The sequence below is a fragment of the Lotus japonicus genome, chromosome 2 (assembly GCF_012489685.1).
Source record: "Lotus japonicus ecotype B-129 chromosome 2, LjGifu_v1.2".
Classification (NCBI taxonomy): domain Eukaryota; kingdom Viridiplantae; phylum Streptophyta; class Magnoliopsida; order Fabales; family Fabaceae; genus Lotus; species Lotus japonicus.
Genome location: NC_080042.1, coordinates 69741104 through 69761363, shown reverse-complemented (window position 1 = coordinate 69761363; position 20260 = coordinate 69741104). Strand labels below are relative to the sequence as shown.

Here is a 20260-nt window from a genome sequence, read left to right as displayed (position 1 = left end):
TAAGATTTTCACAACGCCTGAAATGGTTCACTTTCCTGTATATTGTTTTTCAACTCTGACCTAAAATGTGGCAACTCAAACAACTCCGCGTAGATCACCCTTAAGATACTAGATCATTTAGCAATTGGCAAAGCTATGACTTCATTTCTTTTCCGCAGATAACTATCAGTGTAGTTAACCAAAGGCATTGAAAAACATCTTACAAGAACATGAAATAGAAATAACTCATGCTACATTTATGGCATTTAAAGCACCATAACATCACAAATTTTCAAATAAGATTAGATCAGTAGTAGTATCATCAGGTTAGTTGTCGAACGGAGTGAGATCTTCACATTAGACCGAACAGTGCAACCATCAGCAGAAGAAGACATGCCTCAAGCTTCGGCTCTGGCTCCAAGTAAATGTCGCAGAATTAGTAGTTATTAGTGCCTCCATTCATCTACATCGTGAATGTTTACAGCAATAAATTTACATACAGGACAAGCTTCATTTGATGCCAAAATACAATGCATCAAACAATTCGCTGACTTGTGTAGGTTTAGATCTTTGAAGCACAAAACCCCCCCAAAAGCACCGGCAAAACTTGAGTAGCAGAAACAATTGAATCCTGTCAGAATCATGAAACATCCTGGAGAGCCAGATTCAACTCCTGTGCATATTTTGCAATTGATCCTCCTCTTCTACAGGCGAAGGGACATTAGAGAATGAGGAAATGAGCATGACAAACTCTAATTCATCCTAATGTCATTAGCTTAATAAGCCTTCTAATTACTTTTAAGAAGAGAGTATTGATGCTTTTTGAGCTTTCAAAGTATTTATTAATGTTTCTATATTTTTAAATTAATACTTCAATTGAGATGACTTTAAGCTAATAAAAATTAAAAAGTATTTAGCATTACTAAATTAGCACCAGTAGAATCAGCTAAAATAAAAGGAATATAATTTAAATATAAAAAAGAAAATAAATAAATATGAAGATGTACCTTGAAAGAGAAGGTATAAAACGTTTAACCTTATCAAGCTCTATAAAGCAGAGGTTGCAACGATCTAGCCTGAAACACATTAGCAAGGAAAATAAATAACTAATTATGCAGATAAGGAATATATAAAAATACAATAAGAAAAGTCAATGTGATGAATTAACACCTTATCTCTGCCTCGATATCAACACCAACGGAGGGTTTCGCTGATATGGTTGAATATATTACAGAACCATATAATCTGACCAGCTTCAATAGCATTTCCAAGGATACTCCTAGATGTCTACAGATATACATCTCAAAATGTCAATATCGAAATAATTTATTAAGTTATAACTTACTAATGCAAATAAATAAATAAAACACAAAAAATCAACATGTTCCTTTTGGATATAATCACAGCATTGAAAAACAAGCAGAGCCAAACATGAAACCCAAGATATGTTTCCAGTAATCACGAGATTATTTGCAATGATCGAACATTATTGAAGCCAAGAATACATCATATTTTTTATTTATAAAGTTGTGTTAGTGTATCTAGGCTGTATCGTATCTTGAGCTTTTCTAAGAATTTTCCATATCCATGTAACCGTGTTGTAACGTACCTGTGCCTCATCGTATCTAGGACTTGTAGCTTAACTGGTTATACAGATAAACTGAGAAAAATGTTACCCAATGAAATTCAAACAAGGTAAATCATGCCTCTTAACTTACATGTTGGATTATTTTAGCACTAGTCTCTTCCCCTCAGTCCGTAAAATAGCCTTCCCTCTTACTCCCACATAAAGCTGGTTATTAGTGCAATTGTTCTACTGGTGCAGGTGAAATTGAACACATAAAAGAAACATTTCATATTTGCATATAGGTGCATCATTTTAGTTTTCCTTTTCTTGTTTTAGTGATTTTGATAAGTAAAACTTCATGCCCGCAATATATCTGTCTAACACAGCATAAAAATTGTCGAATTTCAGGTGCAGGTGAAATTGATCACAAAAGAAACATTTCATATTGCATATAGGTGCTTCATTTTAGTTTTCTTTTTTTTGTTTTAGTGATTTTGATAAGTATAACAGTATGCCCTCAATATATCTAACAGAAAGCATAAAAACTGTCGTATTTTCAGATTGCAGAGGAGGAGGACGCTTACCTATCCATTTCACTTCGTAAAAGGTCAGTTAGTAGTGGCAGAAGACCAGCGCATATTTCAAGTGTTACAATATCAATTTTCTCCGCTATAATGCTAACAACATCAGCAATCACCTGGAATAAATATTAAGACAGAATATCATGCGCATTTTCAATATTTTCTAAAAAAAAATCTTCGCATCAATTTTGTTGATACTATAAAAGAGAACAAAATAATAACATTGGGTAGCTATAACAACATAAAAAAAGCAAGTCAAAATGCTCACAGCATGATCTTCCATCTTCGCCATAGTACCAATGACTTCCTTAACATCATTTCTTTCCCAACACCTTAAGACCACCTGCAGTATAATCCTTTCAAAGTTCAGCAAATTAATAACTGGTAGTAGGTAGGGTTCAGTTACAAAAAGCCCATAGAAAACAATAAATTCTATTAAAAGGTGTTTTATATAAAAACTATGTTCACATTCTGATTTTTTAAGAAACTCACTCTGAGTCAGGACGTGGACCCATCCATCAAATTGATTTTAGGGAATAAGGAACAAGCTCAACTAATCCCCAAAAAAAGACCTGGTTCAACATGCTTCAGTTTGTTCCATTGATTTGGTATACCTATGATTAGAGAGGTAAAGCCGTAAAGGACAGTACGGCACCTAGGTGCTATTAAGCTCCTGTCATGGAGGTGTCCAGCAAAGGATCCATTACATATTTCCCATCTTGTCTTGTATGGTAAAAAGTGATTTTGTTAGCTTCTTTGTGGAGTTTGCCTAAAAGGCTTTTTAGAAGGGTTTCTTAATTTGGGGCACAAAGTTATTAGCATTTAGCAAGCATTGCCTAGTAGATCAGTTTTTTTTATCTTGTTCACTCCAGTTTATGTTTGTTGTATACTCTGAGGATATTGTTAGACATAGAATATCAAGAAAAAATTCCATAATATCATTAGTCTCTTGGAATATTGTAGAACAACGTGGACAACACGTAGGAATGTTTCATATTTCATAATTTGTTATCATGTTACACACTACATATCATCAATATTATATACTTTTACAAAGAGACAAGAGTTCTCTCTTTTACTCCTCTACCAAAATCCCAATAATTTCAAAGGATATACTGTCCTGACCTTGTACTTCCTCTTCTTAAATGAACTATCTTCTCTTTTCACCAGAGAAAAGAAAAGAAAAAAACAGAAAAAATATGCTAAAACACATCATGTTAATATAGGTTGTCTTCCTGATCTGTTGATATTCAATAACATGCAAAGACTCTTGCTTATTATACAAATAACAGACAACCGATACAGAAGTCACCATAAATTCAAAGAATTCAATGAGAACAATTCATACACTTAAAATGACATTCAATCATCAATACCTGTAACTTAGCTGAACGCGCCTGCATTGAACTGAGAAATTCATGATGCTGTTCCATCACATCAGCAATAGAATCTTCATCACTGGCAGAAACTGTGGCCTTCTCATTGGATAAGGAATGTGCTCTCTGTTAAACTTTGAGAGGTGAGAAAATTACATCCTCCAAGGAAAAGCTCCTCAATAGTCAATACAATTGTATCAAAAAAAGTCACAGCACTTATTTAGGAACAAAAATACAAAGGTGCAGGAAAACCCTATTCCCCAATCAAAAGAAAACCGCACTTATTAAATAGTGTGCTATAGTGCTGTAGTAGCATGTAGCAACCCCTGGCCACTCCTAATTGCTACGAAGTGACGCAGTTCAGTGTAGTGGATGTCATGGCACTGTCTGGCTGCTATTTTGTGGGATTTGTGAGAACCTAAAAAGACCCCACAGAAAGATAATGTTAGGGAATTTTACAGGGGTATTTTAGGGTTCTTGCTTAGGAACACATACTGAAAAGGGTCTGGTGTTAATTCAAGATTTTTACTCCTCTCTAAGTGGAGTGCATTTCTGGGCTACCGTTGAACTTATTAGTTATTATAGGGTTGCTGGGAACTTAATGTGGCTAGGAATGATGAAAAGGGTGAAGAAATTTGTCAGGGGCATATAGTTGGTCAGGGTATAAGACTCGATCTGTTGCTACGAGACCTAAATCAATTAAATGGTTTAGAGTACATGGTACACAAAAAGTACATAGTAGCTATTCTACTGTCATTGTATAGGATCTTGGCTTTGCTAGAAATTGGTTAGTTTACTAGAAGTTAGTTAGGCAGTGATAACTGCCTCCATTGTAATCAGTCTATATATGATCTCTCTCTCTCTCTCTCTCTCTCTCTCTCTACCCTTGTAACTGTCAGAGTATCAATGATATAAAATCCTTTTCTCAAATTCTCTGTGCTTCTAATAAATGGAAACGGTTTAGGGTCCTTTTGGCAGGTCTCACCTTCCAATGGAATATATTTGAGGTGAGGTGTCCATTGAATATCAACCTCCTTGGGAAACTAAAGAGGTGTGCTCTAAAGAGGTTGAGGATAAGCTTATCCTAAGGCTAGAAGTGTGAGGTTCTAGTGGTCCATTAAAATGTCTTCTTCTTTTTAAGTATTCCTTGCATTCCAATAATTTGCAGAATCTCATTCTTCTGTAATGAGCTGAGCTTCCTGTCTTCCTTATCTACATATTCTGATTCTGTCTTTAACGAAATCGTTTCTATTGCATTGCATGCAACACTTTTTACAAGCACAAGCCAAGGGAAAAAAACTTAGGGCCTGCTCAGATTGAGAAAATATTTTGTTTCCATGTCCTAAACTGCAAATAATTACAAAAGTGATATCTTGTTTTTACCCTTTTTTCAAAGATTTGGATAGTGTCTGTTTGGTTTGAGAAAATAATAAAAGTTGGTTTTCACTATAGCACAAACACTTACGATGTCGGAGTATCTGACACTGACACTCGTATGATCATGTCGGACACTTCACATACACTTGAATGACATAATCACATAACTCATACTGAGAAAAATGTATTTTGTTTTTGAAAAACTTGCAACAAAAACCAACTTAAATAGGCATCATTTGGGAATACCAGTTATGCATGAATAGGTAAAATTAACCCATCTCTCTTTCAGACAGACAGGTATATATGCAGCGCCCAGGTGTTTTAAATTTTTATACATTGCAAGTGCAAGTATGTCAATGTCGGAGTCGTGTCCAATATCCACGTCTATCTTTGTGCTTCATAAGTCCTCAAACCTTTGAAAATGAGATTTGAAGAAAAAACAGAGAGGCACTTATAAATTATTTGGGAAAGAGAAACAGAAAATGTTTTCGTAAAGCTAATAGGCCCTTCACATGAAAAGAAATTGATTTGATTGTGCCAATAATTTTCTTTTTCCATTTGTGTTCTTTGCTTAGTTATATAATTGTAAACAGAGTTACGGTGCATTGATCATCATACATAACAAGGTAGCAGTAGAAAGGAAAGAAAATGATCATAGAACACAATAAGAAACAGTACAATACCCCACTGAAAGGAAGCACATGATCTGACGGTATCCTTCCATGAGAAATTCCTTGTCTAGGTCCCTCATAATTAAAAGAACGTTCCCTCTTTTCCAAATTGAGAACTGAGCGCATTCTCCCTATATATATTAAAGAGCATAAATTAAGAAACCATTTATATAATGAATAATGATTAATCATCAACTAATACAAACAAGATACCTCTTTTCGGTACTTCAACAAAACTTCCATCTCTGTTCACTTTCTGGCCCCGAGCTTCATCTGGCACAAGACAGAACTTAAACATAAGTAATGTGCCATCCAACTGAACCAAAGACATTCACATTTTCCCTTCATCAATCACTATAACAACCATAACATGGGACAGTGGGCCTTTACATTAAATATATATAGCTAAAGCTTCTACTACAGCTGTTAACATAACAGCTATTAACAGAATTAAAACAGACCTATGATGTCAATCCCAGTTCCCAGCAGCCAGCCTCAAAACTGGGATAGTGGGAACCCAGAACGCGGGATGGCCGGGATAGTGAATTTTTGTCTATATTTTGTATAATTTATACCATATATATACAAGATGAAACAGAGGAGAAGAAGGTCGAAGTGAGTAGAACAGAGGTGACGCTCGCCAGAGAAAGGTCAGAGGTCCTGTAGTGGTGGTCGCCGGCCAGTGCTGGGTCAAAGAGAGGGAAGGTGCAAAGATAGAACAGGGGAGAAGAGGGTTGAAGTGGGTAGACGAAAGGGAAAGATCGAACAAAATCAAAGTGCTAGGGGTTTTTCCATTGCGAAAACCTGGAAATACCCCTTAATAAAGACCCCCAATGTTTACAGTTGGGTGGCATTTTTGGAAAACTGGGGCCTTCGCCATCCTGGCTGGACCGGGATTTTGGCCGGGATAGTGAACTGGGATGGGATGGGAAAACTCATCCCAAGGCATGGCTGGGATGCTGATGCAAACCAATGTAACAGTAAACAGAGAATGAAATGATAACTGGGAATCACTTGATTGAATTAAAAGAAAGAAGCAAATACAGTAGGTTACTACTACTCCAGAGCTAGGCTCCTATAGAGAAAGTATTTCTCTATTCATTCTTACAAATAACCATAACCTCCGATACCTTTCTATGCCTAACTGATTTCCTTTTATGCACACCCACACACACACACCCTGATTCCCGGTAACTAACTTCCCCAGCCTCTCTCTCTGCCAACTCACTACTCATTCTGGATGCTTCCCCTCTTGAGCCTTCTTTCATAAACCCGCCACACTTTGGGCCTTGGATCAGTAGCTGCAGCCCATTCCTGTCGTGTGGGCCTATCAATTCCACCTCCTTGAGAAGCAACCTTGTCCTCAAGGTTGAAGGCGGGAAACTGGTTTAAGAGAGTGTGCTCATCTTCCCAAGTTGCTTCTTCTGCAGATTTGCCTTTCCACTGGATTAAGTATTGATTAACTGTCTCTGCTTGGTGTGATATCATGCGGGTTGCCAAGATGTTGGCTGGCTCCACCTGTTCCGCGAATTCGCCATCCATTCCGCTCGGTAACTCTTTCTCAACATGGTAATCTCCCACTGCTTTCTTCAGAAGTGAAATATGAAAGACGGGATGAATCCTTGATGTCAAAGGCAAACGAAGTTTGTAGGCAACAGCTCCTATACGCTCCAAAACTTCAAAAGGGCCAAAGTATCGGGCAGCAAGCTTGGGATTGATTCGCTGAGCCACTGATTGTTGTCGATGGGGTCGCAGTTTCACAAAAACCCATTCCCCAATAGCAATTTGCTTGTCCTGTCTTTTCTTGTCAGCTTGGACCTTCATGCGTCCTTGGGCACGGGTCAAATGGTCCTTTAGTTGACGCAACGCCCCATCCCGTTCCTGTAAATTCTGAGCCACAGCTTCCACCTTGGTTTCCCCAGTAGAAAACCGCAGAATGGTAGGAGGTTCACGGCCATACACAGCTGCAAAGGGGGTGACACCCGTGGAAGCATGAAAGGTTGTGTTATACCAATATTCCGCCCATGACAGCCATTGAACCCATGTACGAGGTTGGTCAGCGATAAAACATCGTAGGTAAGTTTCCAAGCAACGGTTGATAACCTCAGTTTGCCCATCCGTTTCCGGGTGGTAAGCGGTGCTCATAGCCAAATGAGTCCCTTGCAGCTTGAACAACTCTTTCCAGAAATTACTAACAAAGATTGGGTCGCGATCGCTGACTATGGAACGAGGGATGCCATGGAGCCTTACTACTTCTTTGGCAAAGGCTTCAGCTACCATGCGCGCGGTATAAGGGTGTTTCAGAGGGATAAAGTGTGCGTACTTGGATAGCCTATCAACGATCACAAAGATTGTGTCAATCCCCTTTACTTTAGGTAGCCCATTGATAAAATCCATAGACACATCATCCCATATGCGCTCGGGAATTGGTAGGGGTTGGAGTAATCCACCAGGGGAAGTAGCTAAGTACTTTTGGCGCTGGCAGGTATCGCACCCTCTCACAAACTCTTGGATGGTGTTCTTCATCCCTATCCAATACAGATTTGCAGCGATCCTTCTGTAAGTTCGATAGAACCCGGAATGCCCTGCTTGTGGAGTGGCATGGAATTCAACGAGTAATTTAGGAATCAAAGGAGATGTGGAAGAGATTACCATGCGTCCTTGATAATAAAGCACTCCCTGCGAGTAAGAGAAACCAGGCCTGCTGGTTGGATCTGCCTTGAGGTCAGTGATGATCTTGGCGAGCCTACTGTCTTGATGGACTTCCTGGACTAATACAGTACCTTCTGTCCAAGTTGGGAATGACGCCAAAGCCTGATATTCCCCATCCTCATGGATCCGGGAAAGTGCATCCGCTCCCCTGTTAGTGATGCCCGGCTTGTAAACGATATCGAAACGGTATCCCAACAACTTGGCGGCCCAGTTTTGTTGATCCCCGGTGGTGATGCGTTGATGGAGTAGCTGACGCAGACTCCTTTGGTCAGTACAAACCGTGAAATGCCGTCCTAAGAGATAGGGGCGCCAGTGTTGCACAGCCAGCACAATCGCCATCAACTCCTTTTCGTAAGCGGATTTCACCAAATTCCGCTCGCTCAGCGCCTTGCTGAAGTAGGCAACGGGTCTTCGATTCTGCAGAAGGATTGCCCCAATACCCTTGCCCGACGCGTCGCACTCAATAGTAAAAGGTTGGGCAAAATCAGGCAAGATCAGAACAGGAGCAGTAGTCATGCGTGTCTTCAAGGTCTCGAAGGCTGTTTGTGCTTCTGAATTCCACTTGAATCCCTCTTTCTTAGTCAGCTCCGTGAGGGGCTTGGCGATTTTTCCGTAGTCCTTTACAAACTTGCGGTAATACCCCGTGAGGCCCAAGAATCCCCTGACTCCCTTCACATTCTTGGGCGTTGGCCAGCTTGTGATGCTCTGAATCTTCCCGGGGTCCATAGCTACACCTTCGAAGGACACCACATGTCCCAAATGCTCGACAGATTGCTGTGCAAACGAGCATTTCTTGCGGTTGGCTACCAACTGCTGCTCCCTCAATGTTTCGAGTACATGGGTCAAATGAACAAGGTGAGACTGCCAATCGGTGCTGTACACCAGAATATCATCAAAAAAAAACTAGCACACTACGGCGGAGCATGCTTCGAAACACTTCATTCATTAACGCTTGGAACGTGGAGGGAGCGTTCATGAGCCCAAAAGGCATTACTAAGTACTCGTAATGGCCTTCGTGAGTGCGGAATGCTGTTTTATGGACATCCTCCTCCTTCACCAAGACTTGGTGGTACCCCGATTTTAAGTCGAGTTTTGAGAAATAACGTGCACCATGTAGCTCATCCAATAGTTCTTCGATTACAGGGATTGGATATTTGTCTGGTACCGTGGCTTTGTTGAGCTCGCGATAGTCCACGCACATCCTCCAGGAGCTGTCTTTTTTTTTACCAAGATTACCGGGCTCGAAAAAGCGCTTTGGCTATGTCTGATGATGCCTGATTGAAGCATCTCTGCAACTTGTTTTTCTATCTCATCCTTGTGGTGATGAGAATATCGGTATGGCCTTACATTAACAGGCCCTTGTCCAGCTGACAAAATGATCTGATGCTCTTTTTGTCGTTTGGGTGGTAATCCTACTGGTGCAGCAAAAATGTCATCAAACCTTGTAAGCAATGAGTTCAATTGCTGGCCCTGTTCCAAAGACAAATGAGACCCTTCTCCTTGTGTTACTGCTGAAATTCCAGTAGTGATTTGGGAACACTCTCCAATTCCCCAATTGCTCTTGCCCATGAAGCTTTGCAAAGCGTTTCCGTCTTCGCGAGAGCAGTCTAATCCTTGGAGGCAAATCCATTTTCCCTTGTGTTGGAATTTCATTGTCTGTTTGCCCCAGTGTACCTTCATCTCTCCCAAGGTTGCAAGCCAAGCTATTCCCAATACCAAGTCAATTCCATCTAAGTCAAATAGCAAGGCATCCACTGCAGTACGATACTCACTGATTTCCACCTCTAATTGTTTGCACTCCCCTCGAGCTATGGCCTTGTAACCATCACCTAAACGGATTCGCAAAATCGGGGTCGACTGCACCACCCAACCCATCGTCTCTACCACTCGCCGTGAAACGAAATTGTGGGTCGCTCCACTATCGATCAGAATCACCATGGGAACGCCACAGATTGATCCCCGTAGCTTCATGGTCTTGGTGTGGATGGGTTCTGCTCCCAATCGCATGATACTGCATTCGCCGTCGACCTCTGCCTCCGTCGCCTCCATTTCTGTCTCCGGTTCGTTCCCTGCTTCGTCCAGTTCGTCGGTTAACATAATCCGCAGCTGCCTGTCGGGGCACTGATGAAGGGGATGATACTTGCCGCCGCACTTAAAGCATAGACCCTTTTGGCGACGATCCAAAAGCTCTTGGTAGGGAAGATGACGAAAGCCTCGATCGCGAGGTGGGGTGCGAGGTTTGTTGTTGTTGTCCTCTCGCCGCTCACTCCGATCATCCTTGCCCTTTACCATGACCCAACCCTGGTTGGGTTTCTGACTCGTTGGGCCTGACCCGGTTGTAGTGAGGTGGGCCGCTCGGGTCAGAGAGCCTGACCCGTAGTTCAAGCGTGAGCTTCCTCCTTTCGACCCGGATGAGAAATTTCCTGGACCATGGAGCTCCGTTTCCACCGCCCTCGCCAAAGGAATCAAACGCGACCGAGGCAGTGGCACCAGCGTACGCATACTCCGAACACGAGCCCGAATGTCCTCTCGGAGTCCATGGATGAAGTATCCAAAGAATTGTTCATCTGGAAGGTTGGGAGTTTGTGACAACAAACGCTCAAATTCCAGCACATACTCATCGATTGTCCCTTTTTGTTGGAGATCGGAGAGTTGTTCAAACACGTCCCCTTTGCTCGCGGAACCGTAACGCTCCAGTAGCTCATTGGTGAGCTTTTCCCAGGTTAAACTTGGGTCCAGATGCAGTAAAGAGTTGAAGTAGTGAATTGTCGACCCCTCCATGCACAAATGGGCCAGATTCACCTTCACCTCAGGACTGGTTCCCATGATATGAAAGTAAACCTCTGCTCTGGCAATCCACCCTGCGGGGTCGTCGCCGTTGATCAAAGGGAGTTCCACTTTTTTTGCAGATTTGCGGAGTTCATCAAGCAAACCTCCGTCCAGCTTAGTCCATCCGGACACGGACGAATGACCTCCTTCATCTCTTCCAGATTTGGCCGCTGAGATGTTGTGGAGAACGTTTCCAGATTCATCTTTTTCTGGTGAGGATTTGTTCAAATTGGTGGTCAGCAACTCAAGCAACTGTGCTTGATGGTTCTCTGCTCGTTCCTGCATCGTAGTCAGGGTAATACGCAGGTTAGCAACCTCACTCTCTAGCGCTGCAACTTTCGCCTCCATCTTCTTGGGTGGCATGCGTTGTTGCTAAGCTTCTTCTTCCTCAAACACTGGTACAGCTTCGAATTGGGGATCCGGCAGGTCGGACCAATTTGATGCAAACCAATGTAACAGTAAACAGAGAATGAAATGATAACTGGGAATCACTTGATTGAATTAAAAGAAAGAAGCAAATACAGTAGGTTACTACTACTCCAGAGCTAGGCTCCTATAGAGAAAGTATTTCTCTATTCATTCTTACAAATAACCATAACCTCCGATACCTTTCTATGCCTAACTGATTTCCTTTTATGCACACCCACACACACACACCCTGATTCCCGGTAACTAACTTCCCCAGCCTCTCTCTCTGCCAACTCACTACTCATTCTGGATGCTTCCCCTCTTGAGCCTTCTTTCATAAACCCGCCACACTTTGGGCCTTGGATCAGTAGCTGCAGCCCATTCCTGTCGTGTGGGCCTATCAGATGCGAACCGGGGATCCCAGCCATGACTAACCTAGAAACAAATTAACAAAGCCTTCACTGAAGCTACAAACCGAGACTATCCTATATCTTCTATTAAAGAGTATCGTACACATATTGGTGATAGATACGGGTACTACACGGATACTACAGCAGTTCTGGAGTGTCTAAGCTTCATAGCTTGTATACAAAGATCATTGATTTTCATTAACACAAACATATTAAGCAGTCAAAGTTTATCCTCAGCAAAACTATTTTCCAACTCAGACTTGTACTACTTTCTCATTATGAGTAACACCAAGAAGTCTCTGGCGCAGACACATGAAATGTATTAGCAAAGAAGATAATTTCTGAGAAAAACAATATAACAAAATTGCTTAAAAGTATAAGCCACCAACAGTATTTAAAAATGACTGTCATAAGGCAAGTAATATCACGCCCATGAAAATTTGTTTCATATAGATAAAGCACATGCTGACAGCTATACTGTATTGAAACTCAGTACTGTTCTAATGTTCTATGCAGAAATTTTATGGCAGAAGCAGTGCTAGTGATAATCATACAATAGATCTGCTGAAATTACAGAGTCTAAATGAGAAAGGAGTAAGAGAGATAGATGGCTCCTAATTATCTGTCTTAGATTAATATGATGTGATGATAATGCTTTACAAAACACCAAGTCAATAGTCCTGTTCATTTATACGAATAATTAGGTTAACTTCTAAGGTATTAAAAGTACGAGCCCAAGAACATTCATACAATTACCCTAATCAAATAAGGTAGCAAATAAGAAAACATAATAAAATAAGGAAACAATGCCTAAGATAGCTTGCTCAATTAGAAAATGACTTATTAAACTATTTTCTAATGATCTTTTAAGATATTCTCAAAATTTTCTCAAATGGACTGAAGATATTCTAAAAAGATCATTTTCTTAACCACATGATAACATTATGTCAAAGAACCACTTGACCTCAGATGTTATGTTGGTAAGTAAGGAATTGAACAACTGCTATAACACTAACAGTACAAAGTTGCAATTAAACAGATTCTGACTATAAAGCATATTGCATTTGCATGAATATCAATCACTGAAAACAAGCATATACATGGATAAAGGATTTAAAGAAAACTTCAAGCTGATTTCTAGCACTCAGCTCTGTCAAACTTATTGAATATTTGCCAGTTCCAAGACAGGTAGCATACTTTAAGCCTTTCTTAGAAGTAGGAATACCTTGAGTCGAGCATACAGAAGCAGGGAAGTTATTTTTATCTGCATAACCACTTGATTCACTACTCATAGAAGCTGCAGATTCAGTTACAGGAGAGAAAGGTAGCTTATCCACGTCATCTCTGGTGTTCGGAAATTTACGTGTATCCAATGCCTTTGGCTGCAAAGAGAATGGCACAGTTGTTCCAGCAACACCAACTTCTTTTCTAGAATCAGCTACAGGCTCTGACCTCATGCTAGTTCTGGGAACAATTACAGGCATTATATCTGATTTATTGATAAGTGGAACATTGGTTGTTGTATGCGATTTCGAAGAACTCCTTTTTGGAGCTGTTGCATTAAGCACTGTTGTTGAACCACCAGAAACCGTTTTGGGACCAGAGTTCGAGTGGATCCTTTGAGGAGTACTTGGTGCACTTCCTGTGGCTTCATGGAATCCATAAGTCAGGTAATGAGAATGAATGGCAGTAAGGATATTTATTGTCAATAGGATCCAAATGGATCAAGCAATATAGGCTTGAACAAACTTGCAATTATAAAATGCAAAAAAAAAAAAGTAAAAACTTATAAAAAAGAGAAAGGAGATATACATGCCAAACATTTTCCCTCCTTTGAGGAGTCTGAATCTTGAGAAAGTGACAACCTTCCAAGAGATCTACTTTCCTTTAGTAATGGATCTGAGTTTTGTGAAACAGATAGTCTAGCCTTAGCCTCATTCAGGACAGTCATATTTCCACTTGAGGATTTAGATTCTGAATGGCCATTTAGTTGGTTCACTTTATTGAGTGCATATGGTTCTATACGCTGCACAAGAGGTCAGAAATGTAAAAAGGAGATGTTAGCACTAAATAGTATAGTATCAGATACAGCCATTACTAGAAGCAGTAATAACTTCTCTGAAAGGTAAGTGCATCTACCGATATGTCCACAACCCAGACTCCAACACAACTTTGATTGGATGAGCAGCCAAGAAGTTTTCCTTCATGAACATTTAGATCTGACAATCTAGACCAACCGACATCCACCATATCATGGCATTGTATAGGTTCCCACGAGAAAACCTAAACAGAGCCAATTAGAACATAGTTAGTTACCTTGATAAATAATTATCTCAAATTACTAACCAGAAAAGGAGCATACCTTCAAACTCTCGTGTAAACCACAAAGCAGGGCCCTCCCATCGGGACTGAAAGTAAGAGAACGCACTCCAGTCGTCTAAAGTACAGATAAAATAAAATAATGTAAATTACAAAATCGAAAATAATTTTAATAATAGTGATACTAAACTCCATCATCCAGAAAAAAAGTAGTAAAATTACTATGGTACCTCAGGACCAGCTGAACCAATAAGCTCGAAGGTTTCAAGGTCCCAAAATTTAACCGTCCTATCTGCAGAGCCTGGGCATTGGAAAGATATAAATGGAATAGAAGTTAGACTTGATTTCATTGAATTAAAAAGAAGCTTCGACAAGAAAACAGCACAACAATCCAGCACAGCATGCTATGTAATATAATCACCACAGATAAGAAAACAGAGTATTGTCAAATCTCAACAGATGGGTGTTAATGTATGTGAGGTAAGCCTAATGGGCTGGCTGGTTTCTGATAGTTAAAGGATTGAGAATTAGAGTTTGCTAGTTAAAATTCTTACAGCAATCAGAAACATAGGCTGCACCTGCCACTTGCTCATGTGCAGAAGCATGAGACAATGACTTTGCAAACACCTTTTCCCTAACATAAAAGACACCCAGTTCCATATGTTTGGTTCTTTAATGTAGAACCGGGCTGTGACACACAATCACAACGAGTTGGTTATCATAAAAAAGTGGCTGGAATGGGCGGTGGGCACAGAAATTTGCAATTCAGACTCCCTTATCCCTCCCTTTTTTCATCACCACCAGCAAAGGCTAACCCACCTGCACATATTTCCTCTATGCTGCCTGTCCTCCCCAAATTTTCAGCATCCAACCTCACTTCTCCATCTAATTCCACACTGCCATCTACTTCACCACAATTCTTCTATGGCAGTGTAACCCTGTTTCTGGAGTGCATTAAACCGCAATCTTTCTTCTGAATTGTATTTGAAAACCATTGTTAAGAGTCTGTGGAGCCTATTAAGTTTCAACTCTTTATGTTTTAAGTATGACATTAAGTATATTTATTCGTGACATGCTAAGAACTGCTGCAAACAAAGTTGCAATTTTGTAATTGTTAGTAGAAACATATCAATTAAAAATGAAAAAAAAAAACTAACAAAAACACCAGTACTTGTCAAGGTACTTTTTTTTTTCATAAAACAAAGTAAGACTAACCTGTTGCTAGTAGAAATTCATTGGGATGAAAATCAATGCACTGAATCTGCCCCTCATGACTCTTAAAATCATGCAAGAGTTTCCCCGCAGTCAGATCCCACAACTACAGTAGTATATATCATAATTTAGTCAAATTAAAAAATAAAAATCAATAGGACATTTACTAGTAAAGTAATCATGATCCATAACAATACTAAGAAGATAGTCATATTACAAATTACACACCAATAACTGATGAGCCAAGAACTTTACAGGAATTAACAAAGTCACATACTAAGTCAGTGAAGGTTCGATAAAATTCACAATATTATCAGAGGAGGTTTTCTTTATAAAAAATTATTTGACTACATAGGAGAGAGAAAAAAAAATAGTGTTGTCAAATAGCGGATAGCGTGGCACTATAGCGTAGCTCTGAGAGCTCACTGCTGTCCACTATTTCTGCTGTTTTCCATTCCGCTATTTTCCTCTGAGGGCTTGAAATAGCGGACTTTCGACTTTCCGCTATTTTCCGCGATGCACATTAACACGGGAAATAACACAATTAAATTGAGGAGTAAGAACTATAAATCCTTCAAAACAAGGGGGGGAGGATAAAAAAAAGTAGTAGAAGTAGTAATAGCAGTAATAATAATAATAATAATAATAATAATAATAATAATAATAATAAGAAGAAGAAGAAGAAGAAGAAGAAGTAGACTCCAGAATGCAGCAAGGCTGCCCAATCTGTCAGCTGTGAACAACTTAAAATCCTACTTTATCTTTACTTGTACTATACCTTTAGATTATGGTGATTATTAGGGTCACTTTTTATTTGTTCTCTCTTACTGAACGAACATTTCTTGTCCCGTGCATCAGGGTTCAGGGTCACTATAGTAGACATTTGAACTTGATTTTCGTCTTTCTGGGGACATCATCGTGTATAACTTTTGATGTACATTTTTTGTTCTATCAACATCCAGACCAACATGGACCAAGATTGAACTGCATCGGTTATTTGAGACAAAAGATGCCGCTATATATGATACCGTATGATTAATTGTTTTCTCTTTTTATAGTTTACAACTTAATATACAATAATAAAAACCATTTAGTATTTCACTGGAAACTGCCATACAAGTTTTGTGGAGAGACCTATAAGCATATGGGTTTCAGTAAGCGTAGGTAATAGAGAAGCTAACATTATCCTTGGCCATTGATCATAATAACGTTGTTATTGAGTATGACTCTATTATATCATCAAAACAGAAAACAATTCTAACCTTCACAGTATTGTCCTCTCCACCTGAAACAACCCAGCGTCCATCTGGGGTAAACCTAATTGCATTTACCCCGCGAGTGTGGCCCTTGTATGTATGAATACACCCCTTCTTTCTGATGTCCCATATCTTAAGATTAGTGTCTAGAGAACCAGATGCAAAGAACTCTCCAAAAGGATGAAAGTCCACCGATGTGCAGTTGGACCGATGACCAGTAAGAGTACGAACAACTAGCAAAGAAACATAGCAAGTCAAAAGCTCAATTTATCAGTATGAAAAATTCAAAAACTTCTTGGTAAAAATATGAACAAGTTTTATGAGACTACTCATCTCTTTTCATCAGTGTTTTAAGAACATTAAAGGAAATGGAAAGAAACAGCATACTCTTTGCCTCTTCTAAGTCCCAAAGCTTGATGGTACCACTTGCCGCACCAGCCGCTACCAAAACTTCAGAGGAATCAAAGCTTACAGAATCTATTCCACTTGAGTGTCCTGACAGACTCTGCAAAATGAGAAACAGCTCTTACTGAACATAAATATAAATGTGCTTCCTATACAGACAAAGTATATAAGCAGATGATAATAGTATCATCCCATAATATCAAAACAAAAACGCAATGCATCTATATAAGAAATCAATCACTTGTCCCCAAGGCAACACCCAAAAAGCTGAGCATGAAGTACCCCCTCGAAGATCTAAGGTTCAAGTCCCATTGGGCTGGATAGGGTAGGATTTACAGGAACCAGACAGGCTACTCCTATTGTGTTGCCCATATCCCTAACAAACCCAGAAGAAAAATCCAATTACTTTGAACTTAAGAGAGGAAAACCTTTCATATGCCAAGAAGTAAACGCCAGAGTTGTCAAAAAGACAATGGAATAAGGAGATAAAGTTTAGCCTTGAAATTCTTGGCATATTTACATTGAATCCCCAAGTCCTAATCAACGACACCAAACCCCAGCATACATGGAGCATATTCATAATATCCCGCCTGCCCACTTCCTCACTTAAGACAAAATGATCTATAGAATCACTCCAAGTTCACAGGACATACCCACATCTACTAACTATTGGTTTTAAAGAAATAGAAATGATGAAGATGATGATGATACGATGACACCATATAACTGAACTGAACTCAATTCAGTGCTACCTTTGACAATGCAAGATATCCAAGCACAAATTTTCTCTCTCAATCACAAGCTACCAATTACCAGTTACCACACAAGTTAGTTTCCAACAATCCAAACGTGAAAATGCCACAAAAAAGCGAAAATAATAATGACTTGGAGTCCTAATGATTTTCTTATCCAGTGAAAATAAGAAAAATATCACCAAACTAACTAAACTCAGACGCAATTGAAAAAAAAAATGACCAGGAGAGGAGAAGCAACGAACCAGTATAGCATTAGGTTTCCCAATAGCCCACAAATTAACCTTGTGATCTTCACCTCCGGTAACAAGAACCCTCGACGTTTTCCGTCCAATCTTGAGACAATTAACAGTAGAAGCATGCGCTACAAATTCCTCTAAACACAAAATTCGTCAAGGCCAACTAAAAATTGTTCACTCGACGCCACCAAGTCACAAATACAACTTCAAACCCATAACAAACTTAGCAAGCGAAGAAGCAAATCGAATAAAACAAGTAACTGAGTGCACAGATCAAACAAAATGTAAACCCCTCCCCTAACACACACACAAGCACAACGAAGGATACGTAGCTTGTACGCGCGTTTGGTAGTCATCAGCACGCAGTGAAGAAATCCAAAACCCTAGCAATTGCAGTTCTAACGCAAACACCAGCTCTCTAGCTGCCACATTCCAGAGATCCAACACGCTTCTATCCTCTACGATTCCCAGATCTTCGCACCAGTTTCCCCTAACAATCACAACATAGCAAAATAAATCTTCACTATATAGCTCCATAAGGCACAGATGAAAACGGAGAAGCAAAAAGAAAAAGTGAAACTGAATCTAACCTAACCTAACCTAACCTGTGCTTCAATTCTCGTTGTTTTCCGGTGAAGCGAGGTTGAAGAAGAGGTTGCTTCAGCGTTCAGACTAAACAACACGAATGAGTAACTCAGATACATTCATCACTTCGAAGTGCACTTCATTGTGGTTTTCCGCTCGTTACGAATTCGGCACACACGCACGCAGTTTGTGTTGTAGAAACCTTCAGCGTGAAAATTTCAGTGATGGTGATGGTGGTGGTGGTGGAATGTAATGCCGCCGAGGAATGAAGCGGAGAGGCTTCAACCGCCGCTACCACCGCCGCGGAAGACGATCTGAGAAGGAGGTTTCACGATCTGTGAGTGAGTGAGGTGTTGTAATGAGTGACGATAATGAATGAATAATGCTTGTGTTCAAATTAACCTGAGAGAGTGGGAAGGTGAGGTGCGAAATGTGAAAATTAGGGGAAATTGAGGGGGAGTTTTGTAAATAAGTGAAAGTTACGTTTTTCCACGTTTTTATCTTGTTTGGACTAGACGTGTCAGTCTGCTTTTTCCTGCTCCCTCCTTCCGCAAATCAAAAATTGAAAAGACCACGCAACCAAGTCTCAACTTTCTATTGACTCTCCTCACCTTTATGATCTCTTTCTTTTACCTTGTTTAATCATTCATTTGGATGCCTAATCATGGTCTTTTTCTTTTACCTAACACGATTGGAATAAAGCTTTTAGCAATTTCTCTTTCTTTATCTTTAGTTATATACAAGGGAGTTTGGAGTTGGAGTAGCTAAACATGATTTGAAAATTAAAATTGAGGGGGAGTTATATACAAGTGATCATGGAGTATAATTAACTTTATTTTAAAATTGAAATTAGTTATCTTTTTTTTAATATGAAATTAGTTATCTTTAACATTAGTGGATTTATGATTTATTTGTAAGTAGGGATGCAAATAGTTAATCTCGGTCCTCATATGATAGCTTAAGTAGTAGGAGTTGGGGAAATATGAGTTGGGTAGGGGGAGGTCCAGGGATCTATTTCTGGCGGGTGCAATTTATCTTTTCGATGTACAAAAAAAAAGTTAATCTCATTTATTCATGGCATATGGGCCTACTTTCACAATGTGTGATAAAGCACATACTAATTTGAAGGTCGACCCTGACCTTTTTCGAACGACTGTTAATCCATGATGGCTTTTGGTGGAAAAACATTGTGAATAAGTGGGTGAGGAAGGATGAGATTCACCATGAAGCTACTCGAAGTAGCAAGAAAAGTGTTTTTGATGGGATGATGTTTCCTATGGCTGATGAAAAGAGTTGCGGGAGCCAAAAACCCAAGTTATCACGTAAGACTGCAGCTACAAGGTCACCCTAAGGGTTTGGGGGGAAGGAGTGGTGTGGAAGGAGAAAGGGCTTAATTGTTTGTTTTATTTAAAATATGATGGAATGGAATGTAAGTAATGGTCCAAGATCCATCATGCTCCATTACTTTCCTTCAGATTTGCTCCCCCCAAAATTGGGTGGAAAGGAATTGAAAAAAAAAACTGAACATTTAATTAAATTATGAAAATACTATTTTACCCATAGTAACCTCCATTCATAACTT

The 20260-nt window shown here is 39.7% G+C and overlaps 1 protein-coding gene across 3 annotated transcripts; it reads right to left on the bottom strand.

Moving 5' to 3' along the window:
* Nucleotides 1-116: 116 nt before the first annotated feature.
* On the bottom strand, nt 117-19079 carry LOC130739144 (katanin p80 WD40 repeat-containing subunit B1 homolog KTN80.4). Of its 3 annotated transcripts, none has more exons than XM_057591382.1 (19): nt 18684-19075; nt 18422-18583; nt 18100-18230; nt 17085-17202; nt 16704-16930; nt 15445-15547; nt 14460-14530; nt 14273-14347; nt 14050-14193; nt 13723-13936; nt 13136-13558; nt 5765-5824; nt 5564-5682; nt 3504-3629; nt 2396-2470; nt 2131-2243; nt 1150-1266; nt 987-1055; nt 117-683 (listed from the first exon to the last, which is right to left on the bottom strand). In XM_057591382.1, the coding sequence occupies exons 2-19, from the start codon at nt 18447-18449 to the stop codon at nt 620-622; spliced, it is 2277 nt and encodes a 758-aa protein (XP_057447365.1). In that variant the 5' UTR covers nt 18450-18583; nt 18684-19075; the 3' UTR covers nt 117-619. The 3 variants fall into 3 exon arrangements, with proteins under 3 accessions (XP_057447365.1, XP_057447364.1, XP_057447366.1); XM_057591381.1 differs by having other exon boundaries at nt 18699-19074; XM_057591383.1 differs by lacking the exons at nt 117-683; nt 987-1055; nt 1150-1266 and having other exon boundaries at nt 2396-2483; nt 18699-19079.
* Nucleotides 19080-20260: the final 1181 nt, after the last annotated feature.

Bases quoted from the DNA above. Each gene is read 5' to 3' on its own strand.
- LOC130739144 (XM_057591382.1), bottom strand. From the start codon at position 18,449: ATGACTACCAAACGCGCGTACAAGCTAC. The intron at 14,348-14,459 runs GTACCATAGTAA...TCTGTACTTTAG, and splicing joins TTGGTTCAGCTGGTCCTGAG to ACGACTGGAGTGCGTTCTCT. The intron at 2,244-2,395 runs GTGAGCATTTTG...TATTTATTCCAG, and splicing joins CGAAGATGGAAGATCATGCT to GTGATTGCTGATGTTGTTAG.